Genomic DNA, 25,391 nt, shown 5'->3' with positions numbered 1-25,391 from the left:
CTTGAAAGGGTCTGGGATCTGAAGGAAAGGAGGGGGCACATAGGACCTGGAGATACACAGAGCAACCTACCAACACAAGCTCTTGGTTGGCAAAACTGAGGAATAGGGGGAGTCCTGCTCTGAAAAGGATTTTTTTTTTTCTTTTCCTTTTTTGGCTGTGCTTCTAGAGCTTGACTGCTCTGGATACAACTGTAAGGCTTCTCAGCTCCACATACCCCAGGCAACGGCTGAATTAAGCTGGTCTGAGAGAAAGAGGCTGGTCAGGTGAAAGGCAGTAATTCCCTGGAGGCTGTGCCTTTCCCAGGAGAGGGATGGAGCCCATCTCAGGTAGAATCCCTCCCTCAAGGAATTCAGACCCCAGGGACTAGAAAACTGAAATGATTAAAGCCAGCCTACAACCTCTCCTCTGTCTAAACCACGCCCCCAGCAGGGAGAGTCTGCTGAAGTTAAAGGTACCACATCACCTTATGCTGGTGGGACCCACAGGCAGACAAGGGCCACGTACCAGGCAGGATAGGAAAAAAAGAGTCTAGAGGCTTCATAAGAAAGTCTTTCAACCTGCTAGGTCTCACCCTCAGGGAAAACTGACCCAGGTGACTCTTTCCTCCAGAAAGGAGGCCAGTCTGGTCTGGGAAACTCTGACTGGGGTCTATAATACCTAAGTAGACCCTCCTAAGGGGGAAAAAAAAAAAAGGCACCATATAGGCAGGGCAAGAAACAAAAAACAAGAACTGAAAAATTCTGATCTGTTAAACAAAACCTAAGCTAGAGGTCTAGAATAAGCTGAACTGAATGTCAAAGAACAGATACACAACAAAGTCATCCAGCAAGAAAATCCTAGGAAAAAAAAATGAAAACAACCTCCACAATAAACTAATTAAGGAAATTAAATGTCTAGACACCAGCAAAAAATAACAAATCATAACTAGGAAAACTGAAGATATGGCACAGTCAAATGAACAAACCAACAATTCAAATGAGATACAGGAGTTGAAACAATTAATTCAGGATGTTTGAACAGACATAGAAAATCTCATCAAAAATCAAATCAATGAATTGAGAGAGGATATAAAGAAGGCAAGAGACAAACAAAAAGAAATTGAAAGTCTGAAAAAAACAAATCACAGAACTTATGGAAATGAAAGACCCAGTAGAAGAGATGAAAAAACAATGGAAACCTACAATGTTAGATTTTAAGAGGCAGAAGATAGGATTTGTGAACTGGAGGATAGGACATTTGAAATCCGACAAGCAAAAGAAAATATAGGGAAGAGAATGGAAAAATATAGTAGGGACTCAGGAAATTGAATGACAACATGAAGCACACAAATATACATGCTGTGGGTGTCCCAGAAGGAGAACAGAAGGGAAAAGGAGGAGAAAAACTAATGGAGGAAATTATCACTGAAAATTTCCCAACTCTTATGAAAGACTTAAAATTATAGATTCAAGAAGTTCAGTGTACCCCACAGAACAGATCCAAACAGACATACTCCAAGACACTTACTAATCAGAATGTCAGATTTCAAAGAGAAAGAACTTTGAAAGCAGCAAGAGAAAAGCAATCTATCACATATAAGGGAAGCCCAATAAGACTATGCATAGATTTCTCAGTAGAAACAATGGAGGCAAGAAGACAGTGGGATGATATATTTAAGATATTAAAAGAGAAAAACTGCCAAACAAGAATTCTATATCCAGCAAAAATGAGGGGAAATTAAAACATTTTCAGACAAAAATATCACTGAATTTGTGACCAAGACACCAGCTCTGCAAGAAATACTAAAAAGAGCACTAGAGACAGACAGGAAAAGACAGGAGAGAGGTGTGGAAAAGAGTATAGAAATGAAGACTATCAGTAAAGATAAAAACAAGAAAAATTAGATATGACATATAAAATCCAAAAGACAAAATGGTAGAAGAAAGTACCTCCCTTACTGTAATAACACTAAATGTTAATGGATTAAACTCCCCAATCAAAAGAGACTGGCAAAATGGATTAAAAAACAGGACCCATCTATATGCTGTCTACAGGAGATACATTTTAGACACAAGGATAAACATAGGTTGAAAGTAAAAGGTTAGGAAAAGATATTTCATGCAAACAACAATCCAACAAATTAGACTCCAAATATAAAACAATTAAAAGAGACAAAGAGACAAATGTATTAATAAAATGTATTAATAGAGACAAAATGTATTAATAAAGGGAAGAATTCAACAAGAAGACATAACAATCATCAATATTTATGTACCAAGCCAGAGTGCTCCAAAATACATGAGCACTGAAAATAAGATACAACATATAAAAGCCAGAGGATAAAATGGCTGATGTAAGTACGGCCTTTACAGAAATAGCATTGAATATTAATGGGTTAAACTCCCCAGTCAAAACACACAGAGTGGCAGATTGGATAAAATATATATATATATATATATATGCTCTATCCATAAGCTATCTACAAGAGAGTCACCTTAGATCCAAAAACACAAATAGGGTGAAAATGAAAGGTCGGAAAAGGAAATGTGATGCAAACAGTAACCAAAGAAGAGCTGGGGTAGCTATACTCATACTAGCCAAAACAGACTCTAAATGCAAAACTGTTAGACAGAGAAGGAACCTATATATTAATAAATGGGGCAAACCACCAAGAAGAAATAACAATCATAAATATTTATGTACCTAATCATGGTGCCCCAAAATACACTGAACTCAAACAGATATTTGCACACTAATGTTTACAGCAGCATCATTCACAATCACTAAAAGATGGAAACAACTCAAGTATCTATCAACCAGTGAATGGATAAACAAAATGTGGTATGTGCATGTATATATATATATATATATATATATATATATATATATATATAAACACACACACGATGGAACGTCATTCAGTCATAAAATGAAAGTCATGATGCATATGACAGCATGGATGAACCTTGAACACATTATGTTGAGCGAAATAAGGCAGACACAAAGCAATAAATATTATATGATCTCACTGATATGAACTAATTATAATAAGCAAAATCATAGAATTAGAATCTAGAAAATAGGTTACCAGAAGACAGAAGAGAGTAAAGAATGGGGAAACTGATGCTTAATTTGAACCAAATTTCTTCTTTTCTTCTTAGGTTGATTGTAAAGGTTTGGAAACGGATGGTGGTGATGGTTACATATTATTGTGAGTCTAATTAACAGCACTGAATTATGTTTGTGAATGTGGTTGAAAGGGGAAGTTTTGAGTCACGTATGTTACTAGAAGGAAAGTTAGAAGATAAAACATGGGACTGTATAACACAGTGAACCTGTAGTGCATGATGGATTGTGGTTAATAGTACGAATTTAAGAATGTTCTTTCATGAATTATAACAAATGTACAACAATATTACAAGGTGTTAATAAGAGATGATATATGGGGAAAGTATACCTAATGTAAACTATGGACTATAGTTAACAGTAATATTTTAATGTCCTCTGATCTATTGTAACAAAGGTACCATACTAATACAAAGTTTCAACAATAGGGGAGTATAGAAGAACGCTGTATTTTTTAATATGACTTTCTCGTAAACCTACAACTTCTGTAATTAAAAAACAATAATAATTTAAAAACATTATGCTAAGTGGAAAAAATCAGACACAAAGTACTACATATTGCATGATTCCATTTATATAAAATTAAGTATAAATAAATCTATAGAGACAGAATTAGATTAGTGATTACATAGTGCCAGGACAGGACAGAGAGCTTGAAAGGTGACTGCTAAGGGGTTTGAGGTTTTTCTTTTTGGAGTAATAAAAATGTTCTAAAATGGATCGTGGCAATGAACGCACAACTCTGTGATTATACTAAAAGCCACTAATTGTGCACACTGGATGGAGTGTATGGTATGTGAAAATATCTCATTAAAACTGCCTTATAAATCACCACCACACCAAAAAGAAGAAAAATGAAGAAAATCACATGTTTCACATTGGAAAGCAGTGGCCGAATCCAAATTCTAGGCTCAGCAGCCTATAGGTATACAGGAACTCCAGCCAAGGAGACAAAGAAGCCCATAAGATACCATGGTTTCTAGAAGATACGGATGATTCTACATGAATCTAGGATACAAATTCTCTTAAGCAAAGGTCATCTTGAAATAAAACTCATGAAAATAATCAAGGACATTTTGAAAAAGAAAAAAAGACACCTTGCTTTAATAGATATCAAAACTTTCTAAAAATAACAGATCTGATTATATAAACATTTAAAACATCTAAACAGCGAAAAATTTTGACTCGAGGATTTTTGAAGCATGGAAACTCCAGGGTAGGTAGGCTTTGTAGGGTGTGGAAGCATGGAAAAACGCTTAAAGTTGCGGGCACCTGGAGCAAGGAAAGGAAGAAAGGGCTGGGCAAGTTCTGAAACAAGATGGGATGGCTCTTGTTAGAGCCATAATTTCAAAAAGCATTAAGACACAACGTAACGGTTAAGAGCACAGACTCTGAAGCCAGATTGCCTTAACTGAAATACTGACTCCACCCTTTCTCTGCCTTAGGATCCCAACTAATTGCAGTTCTTACCTCATAGGGCTACTGCAAAGATTAATTTAGAACAGTGCCTGATACATAGTAAGAGTTATATGTGGGTCTGTTGTTACTTTTAGGAGGTAGTGACAGTGCTATAAATGTACTTAGTTTCTGCTCTGTACAAGCCATCTTTCTTAAGTATTAAGGATCAAAGAAACAGGACATTTTTGCCCCAATGGAGCTTACGATTTTGCTGAGAGTGCAAGGCATAAAAAAATCAAGAGGCAAAAGGGTGATCTAAATCAAGGGTTGCCAAACTACAGTCCATGGGCTTCCACCTTAGAACAGTTTTATATATTTTTAAAGGGCTGTAAAACAAAACAAAAAAGAACATGACAGAGCCCTATGCAGGCCTCCAAAGCCTAAACTATTTTAAAAAGATTTTTTTACAGTTCAAGTCCTGTCTCCTGCCCACACAATGCTCTCTTCAGTACCTCATTCCATGAAGCACTTATTATTTAGATGAGGGGTGGCAAAAAAATCTTTTAAGTTGGAGGGCCTTTGGAGGTCATTAAAATCCTTTTTACAATTTCCTACAAGGTGATCACTGGTCATATCCAGTTTCTACTTAAAAAGTACACAATGATGGGGGACTCACTATTTGACTTGAGTTTTAACAGAAATCTCTCTTCTTTTTTTTTATACTTGTTTCAGCCTCAATTTCCCTGCCATTTTTCCCGCCCGCTGGCCCCTCTTGCTGTCTCTCTTGCCAGACATCAATCTGGTAAGCAGTGAGTCTCAGATTTATATCTGAAATCAAAAAAATTTATCTACTCTTCTCGGAACCTCCCAAACTTTAGCTAGAAAAATGCAAATAAGCCTAGGTTCATAAGAATTAAATGGAATGGGAGGAAAGTGACTGAAGCACAACAGGCCCTCAAAATTATTTCCTTTTGGCTTGAATCGTCTCATCTCTAACAGGACTCTGGAGCACCGGAGCAAGCAGCGTCTCGGCTGGAAACTAGGAGACCTAGGTTCTAGTCTTATTTCTACCACCTGTGACCTTGGATAAAATTACTCAGTCTGATTTGGGGGCTTCAGTTTCCTTACCGATCGAGTGAAGGGGGTGAATGACCGATGATACCAGGTCTCTCACAGATTTGAAAATTCCCCTGCATTATCCATCTCCGAGGAGGAGGGCGAAATGTCTCAGCTCCTCCCACACTCGAGTCCCGAAAGGACACAGGGCCGAGCTCCACCCTTTGAAGCAGAAAACGGGGTAGACCCGTGGTCCCCTTCAGGAGCTCTAAGGCCGCTGACCTGGCTACAGGTGAATAGTAAACACTCCAAAGTAGGTTTGTATGCCGACAAACTGTTGGCTAACTTGCGGTGATAAACTAAAAGACACAGGTGACACTACTGCCCACAGTACAATTAGAAGGCTAGCCCAAGTTACTGCCCCAGTACTAGTCGCTCCGGCTACAGCACGCCCAGTCGGGGCGCTTCCTTCCGCTCGCCGGAATACTAGCCTCACAGGGAGAGAAGCCTTCTGGCCGGCGGCCACAGGTCTCGGGTCTGGCGAAAGGAAAGGAAGTGCGGCTGTCGCCCGGGAAGAAACTCAGGCGGAAACCCGAACGCAAACATAGTCCCACCTTTGCTCTCGCCCGCTCCGACTCCACTGCGGCCCCGACTCCGGGTAAAATTCGGACCCAAGCGTCTAGAGTCTGTGGGGCCAAGGGGCGGGGCCTGTTTGAAAGGACCCCTCCGCGCCCCGCCCACGGGCTTCGCGGGCTGCCCGCCGGATGCCTGACTGGAACGGCGGCTCCTCGCCCCTTCCTCGACCGGCCTCTTTCCCTGACGAGGAGAACGCCCTTTTCGCCTCATGTACCGGGAGCGAAGGGCAGGGTCGCGGGGCGGACGGCACCTCGGCATCTGGGTTTTAGTCAGGCAGTACGGCGGACGCCTGGCAGGGACCACGCTGCTTGGGGGAAAAGTCCTCTGCTCAGCCGCCCCCGCTGGAAGCGCTTTCTACTTTCGTCCTTTTCCGTGCAAGATGGTGGCGTCCCGGGCAATTGGCAGCCTCAGCCGCTTCACTTCCTCTAGGACTCTTCGCTCCCCAGGTGAGGCCTGGCGGAGGGCGCTCTGCAGCCCGGGCAGAACTCCTGCCCGGCCTGGGGCGGCCCCGGAACCGCGTCTCGGGCTAGCCGGCGTCTCCCCGCCCCCGCCTGGGCCTTCCAGTGCTTGGGGTGGACGCCGGGCCCCTGCGTCCCTGTGAAGGGATTGCGGCTTCCTCTCCCACGACACCCAGCGCCGTGGGGCTTCCAGGCTCCGTAACCCCTAACTTTCTGAGTCCTTCCCACCCGGTGCCGGAATTTTCCGCAGATCTCCCGCGTCGCACTTCGGGGTTCACGCCCTTCCTACTGGATCCGGGTCCAGAAGAACGGGCATCCCCGGTCTCTCACATCTTGGCGTCTTCACAGCACCTTCCCGTAACCGGCGTGACAGGTTACTGCCGCTCCCTTCTCCTTTGTTGTCAAACCACTTTAGTACTTATTACCGCTTTTCGATGGAGCTCAGCTCTTGCCCAGTTCTGTCAATCCTAGTGTAAACGTATGTATGGTATGTTGAATTTCAACAGGAGGTTCAGCAACTTGCTGGAAAAGAAGCAACTTTTTAATTTAATGCTCAGATGTCCTGTAACTTAGAAAATAAAGCGTTAGATAATTTTATGTACCTTTTCTGATCTTGTTTCTGACACTTCCCTGTCAGCCTGCATTTGCTGTTATCTTTTCTCTTCAAATTGGCAGTGGAAGGGTTAAGGTGGGTGATGGGAGAAACTAAGCATTTCTCTCCCTTCTCAAACCTGTCACGTGAGATGTGAGATGCTGTGCCTAATACCAATTATTTAAATTGTTAAATTATCATATATATTCCCACTTCCTTCTTAGCTTGTCTTTAAGGCTGGTAGCTGAATTTCCCCTTACTTAAGAGGGATTCATTTTGGCTGATTCAATCTTTTTCTGCTTTCTCATTTCTCCCGTTGTTTTTAGTCTCCACAGGAGCATTCTCACTGATGTGTGTGTACCAATCATAGTATAACTACATTATTACAGAAATTGAAGTGTAAAGCTCAGAAACAGGGTTAAAAATAAATTACCTGTTCACTTGCTACTCACATGTTAGCATTTTGTCATCCTTCCTTACAGATTTTTTTTCTGTTTCCCACTTTTATGTTTTAACACTTTATAAAAATCAGATTGTATGTATGAGCTTACACCTGCATTGGTTTTGAGGTACTTCTTATGGGTTGACAGCTGTTGTAACACTGAACTGGTAGTCAGGTAACCTGGTTTCTAGCATCACGACCCTTTCATTAATTAGTTGTGTGATTTGGGACAGATTTCATAATCTAAGCAGGCTCTATTTTCCTCATCTGTAAAATGAATGGATGAGACTGTGGGTTTTCTTTTACTTGAGAAGTAGTTTGACAGAGAAAAGCATGAAATTTGGCCTCTGTCTTCTGAATTTAAAGCTGGCATTTACTCTCTCACGACCTTGGGCAATTTCTTTATCTCTTTTCTCATCTGTAAAAAATGTGGTTAAAAAATACCTCCTTACAAGGTTGTTTAGAAATCTAAAGGAGTTTTTTAAATGTTAATCAGTTTTTCATGGAGTAGGTGCTCAGTAAATGTTAACTATTGTTAACTCTTTACAGCCCTGAAGAACTATGATTTTTGTATATCTGGGATTTTTTTAAAGTAACTTCTACAATTTAAAAATGTGTAATAAACAGTTGCAACTTTAGTTGTGCCATATTTTCGGTATGGAGGTAAGGTATGCACATATATAAACATTTTTTTTGTATCATGTTTTCACCAGTTAGAAAGTGGCTTATTATAGTTACTGTCGTTTTGATAGCAATTTATAAATTTTGGAAAATTGCTTAGTAGGTGAATTTAAAGTTACCTGCACACCTGAATTGCCATTTAGACTCAGTAGATTGATTTCTTCCCCTTAAAGTCTGTGCCAAGATATTGCCAGACATTTAATGAGATATGGCATTTACTAGTAGATGATTAAATTTTATGAACTAGACTTGTAGTTCTTGAAGTTTTAACTCATTCCTCCTCTACCAGTACTGTAATTCTCAATTTGATTGTCAGATGAGTCACATCTAGAAAAAAATACCTTGTCTAATTCCCCCTCTCCGCAACCTAAATCCCCAATTATGTGAGCTATGAAATAATTTAATAGGAAATGTCATGTAATTGGATGCAAATACCTTACTTAGTCCTCAGCACATGCTGTATATTTAAACTTGACTCACTTCCCTAATCCCACCCTTTTCCCAGGGTTGGATTTTGAAAAAATCTGTAGGTTACTACAACCAAAGTAACATTTTCAAATTTGAAATTTGTGCCAGTATAATCCATCTGTCTCCACTGATTCTAGTCTTATAATGTGTTGTAGTTATTTCCTTGAGCTAAATGACAAAGATGATTAGAAAGTAGATCAAAGGTTACTCTCACTGGCTGGCAACAGTAGATGTAGGCTGAAGTTCACGAATTGCTGTAAGGTGAGCTCTGCTGATTTGGGATCCAAAAGCAAAGCTACTTTGAACTCTGAGTTGATTTCATTTACTCTGGTTTGAAATTCTTTTCCAAATAAGTTTGTATATCTACTGGTTTCTGTATTTTTGTCTCTATTGATTTAGAGGAACATTTGTATATTAGCTAAGATTCTCTAGAGAAACAGAATCAGCAGGAGAAATCTGTAAATGTGAAATTTATAAGTGTCTCACAAAACCATGGGGATGTAAGTAAGATCTGTAACACAGGCCATGAGCTGACAGCTCCAATGAAGGTCCTCAACGAACTTTCAGGAGAGGCTGGCTGGCTGAAGCAGAGTGATTGTCTCTTTTGAATCCTCCTTAAAAGCCTTCTGGTGATTAGATTAAGCGTCACTCATTGCAGAAGACACTCCCGTTGTGCAGCCAATGTGGTCAGGATTTAAGTTCATGAAATGTCCTTACAGCAACAGACAGCCTAGCACTTTTCTGACCAGACAACTGGGCACCACCACCTGGCCAAGTTGACACATGAACCTGACCACAGTGTACGTGTGCACATGCATGCTTAGACTACAAAAATAGCTTAGCAGGTAGGTTTAAAGGTTTTAAACTATGGTAGGCTATTGAGCAACCAGTCATTTCCAATATTTAATCTTTAAAATGGCAACCGTTGCCCAAACCCGTATACCTGCTGTATTTTCTTTTCTTTGTTTAGGGGCTTATCTTGTCACATATTTTTTTTACATATCTATCATTTCTTATGTTTCTTGGTCTGTATTATTGCACCCATCCCTCCCAACTTTCATTCTCAACCAGTCCTCTCCCACTCTCATCCACTTTACTCTGGCTCTAGCTAGAATTACCTATTCCCTGCTTTCCCTCCCATTGGAATTTCTACTACATTATAAGCAATTTCCATTCTTTCCAGGTCTGTTTTCACCCATTCATTTATCTCTACTAAGTAGGAACTGATTCTCCCCAGATACTGTATCCCTTCCTGGCCTAGAATGTAAGCTCTATAAAGACAGGGATTTTTGTCTTCTGATTCTCTCCAAGTGCCTAGAACAATGAATGGCACATGGTAGGCCACAACAATTGTTTTTGTTGACTGAATGACTACAAGAGCCTGTTGGAAGAGATTACAGTTTAATTGGGGGAAACACCTGCTACAGATGCAGAGATTACAGAACAAAACAGTAAATAATAAAGATCAAAATGCAGACAGAGAAGGGAAAAATTGTTTTAGATTAGAATCTGAAGAAAAGACTATGTGGAAAAGATTGGAGCCATGATACAGAGACAAAGAAGTAAATAAAGATGACATGATATGTAAATACAGGGACTTGGCAGAATAGGAGAGGCAGAGTTCACTCCGGCTCCATGCAATGAGAAATGGTACAGAAAAAAATGACTGGGACAGTGGTTCCAAGGAGGTAGTGACCAGAGACAGTCTTCTACCCTGTATAGGGAAGCCCTGAATGAAAAAGCAGAGAAATTGGTACAGAGAGAGTGGGGTGAGTATGCGTGGTAATTATTCCAGCCTACTGCTGCCTTGTTAAATCTCCCCTCGCAGCTCCACAGCCAGGAGTTCCCTTGGGGAACTTGGAAGCCAGCACACTTGCTTTCCCTGCCCACAAAGACCAGTTGGTCAGGGTCTAGTAACTGTTTCCTACTCCTAAGACAGGCTGCTATGGGTGCCTGGTCTTTTTTGGCAGAAACTTTGGGGCCTTTCCTGGGGAGGAGGGGGAGACCCAGAGTGGTTCCTGTCTTGACAGCCAGCCAGCAAAGTAGGCTTGTTTGGGTCCTGATATTGCTACCCTTCCCTCATGAGGTCCCAGAGACCTCAGGCGTCCACAACCAGAGAGATGAGACTGAGGAAGCCAGCCAAACAATGCTGTGACTAGACATTTCCAGGTTGGCTGTAGTCAGGGAAAGTTGAAATACCCAGTTCCACAGCCCACGATCATCCAAAGTGGGAGTCTAGGGGCTACCAGATCTAACAGGGTCTATGCAGAGATGAACACTGTCCATCCCCCAGCCCCAGATTTGGTATCTTTCAATGAGCAATGAGACCAGTGGCCCTGGCTGAAATTATATCAGGTCTCCATTCAGCCCAGGTGGCACCTGCAGACAGGGAGAAGTGGGCCTGAGGAGAAGAGGTAGCTCAAGAGCGCCATCTGGTGGGAATAAGCAGAAAGTGCAGCCTGGCACATTGCTTATCTGCCTAGCTTTCAGTAGAGTCTGAAGTAGAATTGCAACCTCCCCATGAGATCTGGGACTTGGTTTGGTGTGAAGGGTCCACAAACCAAATCCAAAAGTGGACTTTCAACACAAACCCAAGTAGATACAAAACCCTGAATGAGTTTTGGAAAACAGCTTGCAAAATAACCTTATCAAGACAATCAAATGCCCCATTTTTAACAGAAGATCACATAGCATAAGAAGATTCAGGCAGATATGAACCAGCCAAATGACCAAATTAAACCACGAGCGGGGATACAGAATTTGGAATAATTAATCAAGGATGTTCATAGTAACATACAGAATAAGAAAATACTGGAAGAGCAGAAATAAGAATTTGAATAAGTTAAAATAGCAGATCTCACAGAGATGGAAGACACTTTAGGCCAAATTAAAAGTGTACTAGATTCGTGTCCCAGACCATGCACCTAAAAAAAAACAAAACATATACTAGAGACACACAACAGCAGATTTGAAGAGGCAGAAGAAAGAATAAGCAAATTAGAAGATAGGACAATTGAACTTCAATGCATACAAGAAAAAATAGCAAGAAAGATGGAAAAATGGAATTAGATCTCGGAAATGATAGACAACATGAGGCACTAAAATATAAGAATTGTTGGATTGTGACATAGGATGTAGATTGAAATGATTTCTAATTGTTTTGTTAATTCTTTTTTTAATTAATAAAAAAAAATGTTTCAAAAAAAAAAGAATTGTTGGTATCCCAGAAGAAGAGAAGAGTAAAGGGATAGGAAGGCTAGTTGAAGAGATTATGGGGGGAACCTTCCAAACCCTTATAAAAGATATAAATACGCAAATCAAGCAAGCCCAACCAATTCCAAATAAAATAAGTCCAAATAGACTTACTCCAAGATACATACTATTCAGAATGTCAAATCTTGAAGAGAAGCAAAAGTCACGAAAGCAGCAGGAGTAAAGGGATTCACTACATATATAGGGGAAGGTACATAAGACTAAGCTCACACTACTCAATAGGCACCTTGGAGGTGAGAAAGCAGTGGTAGGCTATATTTAAGATTCTGAACAAGAATGACTTATAGCAAGAATTCTTTATCCTTCCAAGTTGTCCTGCAAAATTGAGGGGAAAATTAAAATCTTCACAGACAAACAAAGGCTGAGAGAATTTGCCAGCAAGAGATCTGACCTGAAATACTAAAGGGACTTTTGTCAGCTGAAAAAGATAAAAAAATAAAAGGAGAGGGAAATTTGGGGGAGGGTACAGAATTGAACAGTTGTCAGTTAGGGTAATTTAAAGAATAAAAAGAGAAAGGGGGAAAAGAAAATACAGATCTGACAAAAACTAAAGGTGGTAGGTTAAGAACTGCCCTTACAGCAGTAACTTTGAATGTTAATGGATGAAACTCACCAATTAAAAGACAGATTAGCAGAATGGATTAAATAATATCTATCTATATGCCACTTTTAAGAAACTCATCTTAGACCCAAGGATACAAATAGATTGAAAGTGAAAAGATGGAAAAAGATGTTCTATGCAACTTGTAACCAAAAGCAAGCAGGAGGAGACATACTAATATCAGGTAAAATAAACTTTAAATGTAAAGGAAGGCCACCATATATTTAAAAAAGGGACAATTCATTAAGAAGAAGTAACAGTCATAAATATTTATGGTCCCAATCAAAGAGCACTGTAGTACATGAGGCAAACATTGGCAAAACTGAATAGAGCAATAGATGTTTCAACAATAATAATGGGAGACTTCAATACACCACTCTCCTCCATGGATAGAACAAACAGACAGAGGATCATTAAGGGTATAGAGAATTTAAATAATTTGATAAGACAAATTAGACTTAACTGATATATAGATCTTTGCACCCAAAAATATCAGAATATACATTCTTCTCTAGTGCTCATGGACTGTTCCCCATAATAGATCATTTGCTTTAACACAAATCAGGTCTTTATAAGTTTAACAAGATTGAAGTAATTCAAAACACTTTCTCTAGTCATGACAGAATGAAGCTGAAAATTAACAATCACCAAAGAACCAGAACTTTCACAAATATATGGAGATTAAACAACACACTCTTAAATAATCAGTTGATTGAAGAAGAAATTGTTAGAGAAATTGGTAAATACCTGGAGATGAATGGAAATGAAAATACGACATCTCAGAACTTAAGAGATGTGCCAAAGGCAGTGCTGGGAGGGAAATTTATCACCCTACATGCCAATATTAAAAAAGAAGAACAAGCAAAAATTGATGACCTAACTGCTCACCTGGAAGAATTAGAGAAAGCACAGCAAACTAACCCCAAAGCAAATAGGAAAAGAAAAACAGCTAAGATTAAAGCAGAAATAAATGAACTAGGGAAGGAAAAAAACAAAACAAAACAATAGAATTGACAAAAATAAAAGTTGGTTCTCTGAGAAAAATAAAAATAAAATCAATAAAATTGATTTTAGCTAGCTAGACTGACAAAGGAAAAAAAAGAGGGTGCAAATAAACAAAATTAGAAATGAGAGTGGTGGTGTTACCATGAATCCTGAAGAAATTTTAAAAATCATTAAAGAATATTATAAACAATTATATTCTAAAAAATGAGACAACTTAGATGAAATGGATAAATTTCTAGAAGCATACAAACTACCAACACTGATTGGAGCAGAAATAGAAGATCTTAAACCAATTAGAAGTAAAGAGATTCAATTAATTATGAAAAATCTTCCTACAAAGAAAAGTCCAGGGCCAAATGCATTCACAGGGGAATTTTATCAAACATTTCAAAAAGAACTAACACCAATTCTGCTCAAACTCTTCCAAAAATTTGAGAAAATAGGAACACTATTGAACTCATTTTATGAAGCAAACATACTTATACAAAACCAGACAAAGACACTACAAGAATGGAAAATTACAGAACAATCTTCCTAATGAATGTAGATGCAAATTTTCTCAACAAAATTGTAGCAAATGAAATCCAGCCATATATTAAAAGAATTATACATCATGACCAAGTGAAGTATACCTGGAATGTAAGGGTGGCTCAACATAAGAAAATAAATCAGTGTAATACAGCACACTAACAAATCAAAAGGGAAAAACACATGATCATATTGATTGATGCTGAGAAAGCATTTGACAAAATTCAGCATCTTTTTCTGATAGAAACACTTCAGGAGGTAAGAATCAAAGGAAATTTCCCCAATATCATAAAGAGCCAGCATCATTCTCAACAGTGAGAGATTGAAAACATTCTCCCAAGATCAGGAATGAGACAAGGATGCCCCTTATCACCACTGTTCAACATTGTACTAGAAGTTTTGGCTAAAGGAGTAAGGCAGGAGAAAGGAATAAAAGGCATCCAAATAGGAAAAGAAGTCCAACTTTCATTATTTACAGATAGCATGACCCAATATGTGGAAAATCCTGAGAAAGTTACAGTAAAGCAACTTGAGCTAATAAACAAATTCGGCACAATGGTGGGATGCAAAATTAAAAAAACAAAAATCATTAATGTTTCTATATACAAGTAATGATCTCACTAAGGAGACAACTAAGGAAAAAAATCCATTCAAAATAGCCACTAAAAGAATCAAGTATTTAGGAATAAACTTAACCAGGGATGTGAAGGACTTTTACACAGAAAACTACAAAACACTGATAAAGGAACTCAAAGAAGATCTTAACAGATGGATAGACTCTCTGTGCTCAAGAATAGGAAGGTTCAATGTCATTAAGATGTCATTTCTACCCAGATTGATCTACAGATTCAGTGCAATACCAATTAAAATTTCAGGAACCTATTTTGAAGACTTGGAAAAGCTAGTTATCTAATTTATTTGGAAGGGAAAGAAACTTGAATAGCTGAAGTGGGAGGATTAACTTTTCCTGACTTTAAAGCTTACTATAAAGCCACAGTGGTCAGAATAGCATGGTACTGGCACAAAGACAGAAGTATCAACCAATGGAACCAAATCAAGAGCATGGAGATTGACCTTCAAATCTATGGCCAATTAATCTTCGACAAGGCCCCCAAATCCACTAAATTGGGACAGAATGGTCTTTTCAATAAATGGCCTTGGGAGCACTGGATCCTTACCTATACATTATGCAAAAATTAACTCAAAATGGATCAAAGACCTAAACATAAAAGCCAGTACCATATATCTCCTAGAAGAAAATATAAGGAAACACCTTGAAAACCTAGCTTCTTGAACTTTATACCCAATACACAAGCTATGAAAGAAAAAATAGATAAGTGGGAACTCCTTAGAATCAAAAGCTTCTGTGACTCAAAGCAGTTTGTGAAAAAAGGTGAAAAGGCAGCCAACCTAATCTGAGAAAACATTTGGTAACCATATATCAGTTAAAGGTTTGATATCATGTGTATATTAAGAAGTTACACAACTTAACAGAAAAACCAGACAACCCAATTATAAAATGAACAAAAGATACAAATAGACATTTTTTCAAGGAGCAAATACAAATGGCTAGAAAGCACATGAAGAGATGCCCATCTTCATTAGCTATAAAGGAAATGCAAATCAAAACTGCAATGAGATATCTCACACCAATAAGAATGGCTGCTATTAAACAAACAGGAAACTACAAATGTTAGAGAGGATATGGAGAAATTAGAACACTTATTCACTGCTGGTGGGAATGTATAATGGTACTACTGCTGTGGAAGACAGTTTGGCAGTTCCTTAGAAACTAAACATTGAGTTTCCATACAGCCCAGTAATACCAGTATTAGGTATATACACAGAAGAGCTGAAAGTAGTGACACAGACAGACATTTGTACATGGATGTTCATAGCGATCTATTCGTAATTGACAAAAGATGGAAACAATCCAAGTGCCCATCAACACACGAGTGGATAAACAAAATGTATATATATATATATATATATATACACACAATGGAATATTATGCAGCAGTAAGATGAAATTGGTCCTGAAGCATATGGCAACATGGATGAACCTAGAGGATATAATGCTGAGTGAAATAAGCCAGCACGAAAGATAGATATAATTTGATTTCACTATTGTAACTCTGATAAAGAGAGCAAACTCCATATCGTTATGACTCAGGAAGAAAATCTGTACTCATATATAGCAGTAAACCAGATGTTACATCTCTGCAGCTAGAGTACACACATGACTTCACAAGCAATGGCTTCCATATGTTTCACATTTTTAATGTTGACCAATCATAAAATTGACTTAAAAAAATAAAATACAAATGACAGATTTCAAGTGATGGGAAAACAAGGGAAGTATATAATTAGTAAAGCAGAATCACTGGCAGTTGAGAATGTCTGCCTTCTATCTTATTTACTTTGATATAGCACTTTGACTTACGGGTACTGTTACAGTCATTACATCACTTTTATTTCTATGTTTATAAAAACGCTTGAAATTCACTAAGAGACTTACTTGCTTATGGTCATACTATACTGTTGAACCCAAATCTTTTCACTCTCAAGTCCTTTGTCTTTGCACTAGGAGGACCGACTTGGATTACTTAAAGAAGAAATGCAGACAAGAACTTGAGATAATCCCACTCTGGTTCTAATGCTGTCTACACAGATTCCTTTTCTTTTTTTTAACGCTATGTGAGGTTTCCTTTCATACCAGTGGAAAACTGCTATTTTCAGTGCCTGCTCTTACCTTCTTTTAAAGAATATGGGATAGAGAGAAAAAGATGGGAGGAAGCAGGAGCCTTGACTACTGTTGATGGTCCTCCCCTGTCCCACCCCATCAAATCAGTGCTTCCAAAATGCCCATTTGTTTACAATTACTTCAGAGTCACCTTTTTAAAAAATACAAATTCTAAGACCTGGTCCCCTTACTTTCTGCTTCTGTGGTTCTAGTTAGGGACCCAGGAGTTTATGAGTATACGTGAACCTCCCCAACTGCTTCTAATGCCCAGCTAGGTTCTAGAATTCTAGAGAAGCAGTCACTTCTCGGTACTCCTATCAGAATCCCAATCCAACTGGATATGTTAGGTAGTACCTTGGGTTCAGCTCTGGCCACATGTTACAGTTCACAGCTCCAGAAGGGTCCCTACCTCCTGGCCAAATACAGGCCACCCTCAGCTTAGAACTGATGTGGCTCCAAGACCATACCCATTTCTGGTGCTTCTGTGATAGTTTGTTTTGATTATCTCTTTCCTGTACTGCCAGTGAGCCTAAAGGACTGAAGTAGTTAGAGAAGAGGGAGGAGAGTGGCTGTTTTTGTTATGTAAGGAAAAAGAATATTCTTGGTGGAATGCGGTATAGATTTTTTCAGTTAGAAATACTTGTACATGACCACACTTCACATTTTCTCTCTTTTCTTCTTGACTGTTTTAAGAGCATAGCACTTCAAAGGATTGGGCCCACAGTAAGCCAGACAGAACTGCTTAGGAGATATACAGAGTGAGGGGGCAAGCACATGGGGCCTGGAATACAATATTTCTTACCTAGTCAGGGATTGCTGGCCAGTTTTAGGGGTATTACGGGTTTTAACAATCAGAACTGTGAGCTTGAAATTACTTTTAACTTCATTCTGATTTCATCAGTCTGCCTCTTATTAGAAAATAGAAAGTAGATAAGATGTTGAGAGGGAAGTTAATGCCACAACCCACACTTTGACCAGCCTTAGTTGATGGATTGTTGTGTATATTCCTGATTTTAAAACAACAAAGGCACAAAATGTTTCATTAATAATATTCATAATATTCCTTGATTTTACTTTTGATGACACTGAAAAGTTCACCTCCAGAAAAATACAAGAGGGCACTGATTAGAGAAGATAGTTGGAATGTATCTGGAATACATTTGGACCTGACATTATAGATTGCTTTGTGGTGTCTTATTGTGTTAGTTTCCTTTCGCTGCCATAAAAAACCTACCACAAACTTAGTATCTTAAAGAATACAATTTCAGAGAATTCATGCAAGCAGGCCTACAAAAAACAGTAAAGGACATTCTTCAGACGGAATATCATTCTAGACAGGAACACGGATCTACACAAAGAAATTAAAAGCACTGAAAATGAAAAATAAAATTTATTTTTCCTGTTTTTAAATTTTTGCTCTAGAAGAGAACTGTCTAAAGCAAAAATGGTAATAATGTATTCTGTGTTTATAATTTAAATAAAATGTATGACAACAAATGTAGCACAAAGGATGAGAGAGGGGAATTGGAAATATACTGTTGTAACGTCTTTACACTCGTGTGGCCACATAATATTTGAACATAAGTTCTGACTAGTTAAATGTGTATATTGTAAACTCTGTAGCAACACTGATATTTTTTAAAAGAGGTGTTAACAATAAGTTAACAGTGGAGTTGAAATTAATTCATAAAATCCTCAAGAAAAGGCAGTAAAGGAGGGAAAAAAACAGAACAGATGGAAACAAAAAGAGCTAGGAAGATGGTATGTTTAATCTAAACAATAATCATGTTAAGTGTGAGTGTTCTAAATATTCTAATTTAAAAGATATTGTCTGATTGGATAAAAAGGTAACACTCCTATGTGATGATACTGAGCCACTGATTGTATACTTCGAATAGATTGAATGGTATGTGAATATTTTGCAATAAAATTGTATTTAAAAAGGAGGAAAAAAAGAATACAAATTTAGTATCTTACAGTTCTATAGGTTAGAAGTCTGACATGGGTCTCACTAGGCAGGGCCATGTTCCTTTTGCTGCTTGACGGGGGAACATCTCCTTGCCTTTTCTGGCTTTTAGAGATTGTCCACATCCTTCTGTTCTTTGCCTGTCTCCTCCTCCTTTGAAGCCAGGAATACTGGGCTAAGTTCTCACACTGCCGTCATTCTGGTTCTCTTCTGCCTCCCTCTTTGCCCTTTAGGCTTACATTGGGCACACCTGGATAATCCAAGATAATCTTCCTACATTTTGAGGTCAGCTGAACAGCAACCCTTGATTCCATCTGCAACCTTAATTCGCCTTTGCCATGTAGCTAACATATTTACAAGTTTTTGAAACTAGGGCTTGGACATCTTGGGAAGGATGAAGAGGGCATTATTCTGCCTACACATTTAGTATCTAAATAAACACAATCTTACAGTTGAAAGGAAAAAGATATGGTAGTAGTCATAATAATGGCCTAAAATACTTTGTTCTGATTTTTTTTAATAATGCCAGCTTTTTTATTAATAACAGGTGCTACAGAAATTCTGTTTTGCAAAATAATTAATTTTGAAATGCCATTTTCTTACAGGTTATTTTTGCCGCAACTTTACAAGAGCCCCTCCTTTGATGGGTAAGTTTAATTTCTTGCTGACATGCTTACAATACTTTTTAGACTTAATTAACAATAAACATGTTTACAAATAAATTCTCCTACTCTTTCTAGCCAGAACCCATATTAACTATGGAGTCAAAGGGGATGTGGCGGTTGTACGAATTAACTCACCCAATTCAAAGGTACTTAATTTAACTTGCTGCAGTTTATTTTTACTAACCACATTAATGGATCCAGTCCTTAATGGGAAAGAAATTACCTATTTGGCAGTAGTCTTATCATGTCGGCTTACAGTTTGATCATGGGGTTTAACAAATTGCCCAAGGAAGGCAGAATTCTGTAGCACAGGTTCTTGTGTGTGAGGGGATTCCTTCTAGTTGACCCTTAGATGTGAGGTTAGCATCAAGGATTAACAAAACTAGCTTTCTGTTACACTGTAGAATGGGGAGGTGACTCGTTGGATAAGAACTGAAGTACAGGCTGTGTTTATAAGAATCAAAACTTACCTTCCCGTTTTAAATGAGGTTATAAAATCCACTTTCTTCATTACTTGCTTGACATGGTGTTTATTCATAGTTAACAGATTAATCAGAGCACTGGCCTTTCAATCCACAAAACAGAAACTCAACCACTGCATAAAAGACTGCTCCCTCCGTCAATCAGGTGCAGTCACCATTTTGAGCGCTGCCCAGGCAATTTTCTTTTTCGTGATAAACCTCTTGCCTGAACTCCTCAGCTGTTTCTCGTCCTTGCTAGTCATTAAAACCTTTCAATAGTGAGTAAATGGGCTGGTTTAAATACAGAAAGTTGGCTCTTATGCTTCCTAAAGGAACTGAATGACTCAGTGCAGTTCACAGAAGTCAAGTTCTTGTGAAAGTGAAGCTTTGAGTTTGGCAACCTCCAGAATGCATGCAGCATTAATACAGTCTTTTGCCAAGAAAAGCTTTGTTGCAGGGACTTGTGCTTTTCCCCCATCTAAAATTGGTGTCAAGATTTGATGCCTCAGAAATCTTGTAACCAGAGTCCTAGTTAAAACAGGAAGACCTGGATGGCAGCAATTGATAACTGTTGCAAACTCAGGAACATAAGAGCATTTCCTTTCACTCAATCTAGCATTACTGATTGAAGTGGGAGATTTTTTTTTTCAGATTCTTTTTAAATTGACCATTTTTCCTGAATACAGAAATGTCTATGATAGGAAATGTTAAAACCACAAAAAATGTTAAAGGAAATAGTAATCATTCATAATTCAAACCCAAATATAACCACTTTTAACACTTAATCCAATTTCAACAAGTAATTTTTTTAAGTTAATATCATAGTATATGTCTAATTTTGATTCCTTTTTCACCCTAACATTCTACGATGTTTTTCCATGCCAATACATTTATAGACTTATTTGTAGCCTGTATATGATTCAGACTCTTGAATATGACCCTGAATTCCTCCTTTGGTTTGACCTGTTTTTAAAGGGAGGGGTGCTTATAAGTTGGCCAAAGCTACCTGAACAGAAAGCTGCTGGCTTTTTTGGTTTTTTTCTTACCTCTATTTCCTTGCTTCTAATAGTCTTTTTTCTGCTGGGTAAACATATTTCCTATCAAAATGGCAATTAATGATATGTACATCTATACTTTGAATTTAAACCCGTAGATTTATATGTATTTCCTTTTGACAGGTAAATACCCTGAATAAAGAACTGCAGTCAGAGTTCATAGAAGTAATGAATGAAATCTGGGCTAGTGATCAAATCAGAAGTGCTGTCCTTATCTCATCAAAGCCAGGCTGCTTTATTGCAGGGGCTGATATCAAGTAAGTTTTAGGAACTATGAAGCCGCCTTTTATCTTGACCAGTAGTACATTTCTTAGGCTTAGTAAGTCCTCCTTTTAGAAGAAGGTAGAAATAAATTCCCTGAAAGTTTATTTTTTTTTAAAGTTATCTTCATTAGTATAATAAAGTTGATAAAATAGAGGGGCTTGCTGCTTAAACATGTAAGATATATAGCCTGTCCTTAAAGAATTTGAAAGCAAGTCAAGGAGGAAGTTGTGCAGAGTATTTGAATAGAATAAAAAATACTGTTGAATAAAACTAACCATGAGATGTCATTTACCTGTCAGATCAGCAAACATTTAAAAGTCTGAAAATACCATGTGTTAGCAAGGACTTGGAGAAATAAGAAAGTTAATATATTACTGGTAGAAATGCCAGTTGGTCCAGCCACTTAGAAGAGCTATTTGGCAGCATTTAAGAAACTTGAAAATGCACATATCATATTCAGCAATACGTAGGTATATAATAAACTAGAGAAATATCACCCTTTGTTCGTAAGGATTCATGTCCAAAGATGTTCAGTCCAGTGTATTTTTAAATAATGAAGAATTTAAGACAAGCTAAGTGTTAATCAGTAAGGAAATGGAAAGTAAAATATAGATTATTCACATGATAAAATACTGCAAAACAGTTAAAAAGAGATAACTGGATCCAAATATAATGTTAGGTCTCAAAAAATATAAATTGCAGAATTTTTGTATAGTATACTATTTATATAAACATTTTTAAACCACACATGAAATCATTTTTATATTATTTATGAAACAAATATATTTAGTTGGTCTGGAAGGAAATGAACATGAATATATGAAATATAAAAATGAAATGAATGGTAGCACTGGAGGTGGTGATCAAAGGCAGCTTTACAGAGGGAGTGAATGGTTTCTTTCCCTCTTTTAAATGGCAGGATGTATGCATAGAAACATTTAACATTTTTAAAGAGTGTTTAGTGAGGGGAAATGCCATCTCATTGTTAGTTTAAAGGTTAAAATGTTAACAGTTGTTAATTCTGTAAAAGTATGGGTATTTGTCATATTATGGGCTTACTAATTCGTACTGAAGGGGCGTATATTTTTTAAAACCTCTATCCACATTGGGTATCTTTTCTTGTTTATGTATGGTAATTAGAAATTAATAGATTCTGTTTATTTAATGTTTATTTTGTTGCTGCTTCTAACTCCATTATTTGAGATTAGTAAGATCCAAGTGACCCTGGCGGTGGTAACCTGTGTCCATAGGAAAACTCATGCAGCTTCTCTGAGGCGAGCTACACCACTCGCCAGTGTATAAAATGACAGAAAATATTTATTATCCTTGGTCGGAAGTACAAAAACAAAGTTTAAGTGTGTTCAGAAACAAAGTAGTAAATAAACCAAACAGAAATTAAAGGACATTTAGTACAACATTATTGTATGAAATCCTTTCAATCATGAATTGATCTATGTAAAGGTTTCAGATAGAACCCTCTAAACAACTTGAGAACTTTTTTCCTGTCTTTTTTGTTTTTGAGGTGAAATCCACCTAAGATACAATTAGCCATTTAAAAATATACCATTCAGAGGGCGGGCCACGGTGGCTTAGTGGCAGAGTTCTTGCCTGCTATGCTGAAGACCCGGGTTTGATTCCCGGTGCCTGCCCATGCAAAAAAATAAATAAATAAAAATATACCATTCAACTTTAACTTATAGGTGAGACTAAAGCAAAAAATGTTTATTTGGGACAAAATTTGTATTTTGACTAGTGCATTTCCTAATATAACTTATATGGACAGTTTAATTGACCACTATAAGTACATGGAACCTTGAATAAGGCATGAAATTTTGAATTTTGTCCAGAGTGATGTGCCAATAAATCCCAGAGTGATTTGAACAGTGAATAAAAAAGTATTTGCAAAGTCTGCTTGGGAGAATGGTGAGAAAGGAGGAAAATTCAACTTCCCCATTTGAAGAAGACCTGAAATTCTCACAAGTAATGGAAACAACCAAATCAATAGGCCGAGCCCTCAATCTTGGAGTTTGTTCATATGAAACATCCCTGCAAAGGATAGGCTAAGCCTACTTAAAATTAGGCCTAAGAGTCACCCCCAGAGAACCTCTTTTGTTGCTCAGATGTGGCCTCTCTCTCAGCCAATATGGCAGGCAAACTCACTGCCCTCCCCTTCTCTACATGGGACATGACTCCCAGGGATGTAAACTTCCCTGGCATCGTGGGACAGAAATCCTAGAATGAGCACAGCATCAGGGAATTGAGAAAACCTTCTTGACTGAAAGGGGGAAGAGAGAAATGAGAAAAAATAAAGTGTCAGTGGCTGAGAGATTTCAGACAGAGTCTAGAGGTTATCCTGGAGGTTATTCTTGCACATAATATAGATATCCCCTGTTTAGTTTAAGGTGTATTAGAGAAGTAAGAGGGAAGTGCCTTAAACTACAGCTGTGTTCCCGTAGCCATGTTTCTTAAAGATGATTGTATGATGATATAGCTTTCGTGAAGTGACTGCGTGATTGTGAAAACCTTGTTCTGATGCTCCTTTTATCTACAGTATGGACAGATGATTAAAAAATATGGATTAAAAATACATAAATAATAGGGGAAACAAATGTTAAAATAAATTGAGAAGAGGAAAATATTAGTGGTCAATGAGAGGGAGGGGTAAGGGGTATGGTGTGTATGAGTTTTTTCTTTTTTCTTTTTATTTCTTTTTCTGGAGTGATGCAAATGTTCTAAGACATTTATACAATGTGATGAATATACAACTATGTGATGATATTATGAACCACTGATTGCACACCAAGTATGAAATGTTCATATGTTGAGAAAGTTCATGTTTCTGTGTTGTTTGGTTTTATAAATAAAAATTTAAAAAGAAAAGAATGTACCATTTATTGACATGTGGTGTGTTCATAGTGTTGTGTATCTACTAGTTCTCTAGTTTCAAAACCTTTTCATCACCCCATAAAAATACTCTATACCTATTAAATTATCAGTCCATGTTCCCTCCTCTCCCAGCATCCTCTAATAACCTTTAATCTGCTTTCTGTCTCTATGAATTTGCCTATTCTGGATGCATCATGAAACAGCAATCATACAATATGCAACCTTTTGTGTGACTTACACTTAGCATAATGGTTTTAAGGTTCATCCAAGTTGTAGCTTGTATCAGTACTTCATTCCTTTTTATTACTGAATAATATCCATTCTATGGATATACCATAATTTGTTTATCCAATCATTCATTGAGGAACATGTAGGTTGTTTGCACCTTTTGACTGTTATGAATAATGCTGCTGTCAACATTCGTATACAAGTTTCTGTGTGGATATATACTTTTATTTCTCTTGGGTATGTAAACTAAGAGTGGTAATATCATGTTTAACTTATGGAGGAACCAACATACTTTTCCATAGCAATGTATAAGGTTTTCTGTCATTCTCACTGACATTTAGTTTCCATTTTTTATTAAAGTCATTCTAGTGAGTGTGAAATGGTTATTATTGTGGTTTTGTGTTTTTGATCTGCATTTCTCTAATGGCTAATGATGTTGCATTTAATATGCTTATTGGCCATTTGTTTATCTTCTTTGGAGAAATGTCTATTCAAGTTCTTTACCCATTTTTTAATTGGGTTGTCTATCTTTTTTGTCCTAGGAGTTCTTTATATATTCTGTATATTAATCTTTATCAGATATATGATTTCCAAATATTTTCTCCCACTGTGTAGGTTGTTGTCACATTCTTGATAATATTCTGGTACACAGAAGTTTTTCGTTTTGATTAAGTCCAGTTTGTCAGCATTTTCTTTTGTTGCTCATGCTTTTGATGACAAATAGAAGAATCTACTGTCAAATCTGAGGTCATAAAGATTTATTCCTATATTTTCTTCTAAGAGCTTTGTAGTTTAAGCTCTTATGTTTAAGCTATTTTTTGCTGTTGTTTTGATTGCTGTTAAACTTTTAGCTACCTGATAGTGAAAATATTTAATGTT

General features: G+C 37.6%; 2 protein-coding genes across 4 annotated transcripts in view; one reads left to right on the top strand and one right to left on the bottom strand.

The window, feature by feature from the left end:
- The window catches only part of HADHB (hydroxyacyl-CoA dehydrogenase trifunctional multienzyme complex subunit beta), a 57,915-nt gene extending 51,446 nt beyond the window's left edge, over positions 1–6,469 (bottom strand). Inside the window, exon 1 of one of the 2 annotated variants that reach the window (XM_077152334.1) lies at positions 6,175–6,469. In XM_077152334.1, coding sequence (XP_077008449.1) covers positions 6,175–6,454 — 280 coding nt within the window. In that variant the 5' untranslated portion in view covers positions 6,455–6,469. Of the gene's footprint in view, positions 1–5,632; positions 6,109–6,174 lie in introns of those variants that run through there. The other variant, XM_077152335.1, reaches the window with a different exon arrangement.
- Positions 6,327–25,391, top strand: part of HADHA (hydroxyacyl-CoA dehydrogenase trifunctional multienzyme complex subunit alpha) — a 69,691-nt gene continuing 50,626 nt past the window's right edge. For both annotated transcript variants that reach the window (XM_077152333.1, XM_077152332.1), the window contains exons 1-4: positions 6,327–6,642; positions 19,559–19,600; positions 19,694–19,764; positions 21,258–21,391. In XM_077152333.1, coding sequence (XP_077008448.1) covers positions 6,405–6,642; positions 19,559–19,600; positions 19,694–19,764; positions 21,258–21,391 — 485 coding nt within the window. In that variant the 5' untranslated portion in view covers positions 6,327–6,404. The remainder of the gene's footprint in view (positions 6,643–19,558; positions 19,601–19,693; positions 19,765–21,257; positions 21,392–25,391) is intronic.

Source organism: Tamandua tetradactyla, chromosome 3 (genome assembly GCF_023851605.1).
Source record: "Tamandua tetradactyla isolate mTamTet1 chromosome 3, mTamTet1.pri, whole genome shotgun sequence".
In the NCBI taxonomy this organism is placed as follows: domain Eukaryota; kingdom Metazoa; phylum Chordata; class Mammalia; order Pilosa; family Myrmecophagidae; genus Tamandua; species Tamandua tetradactyla.
This window is presented reverse-complemented; position numbering and strand designations above follow the sequence as displayed.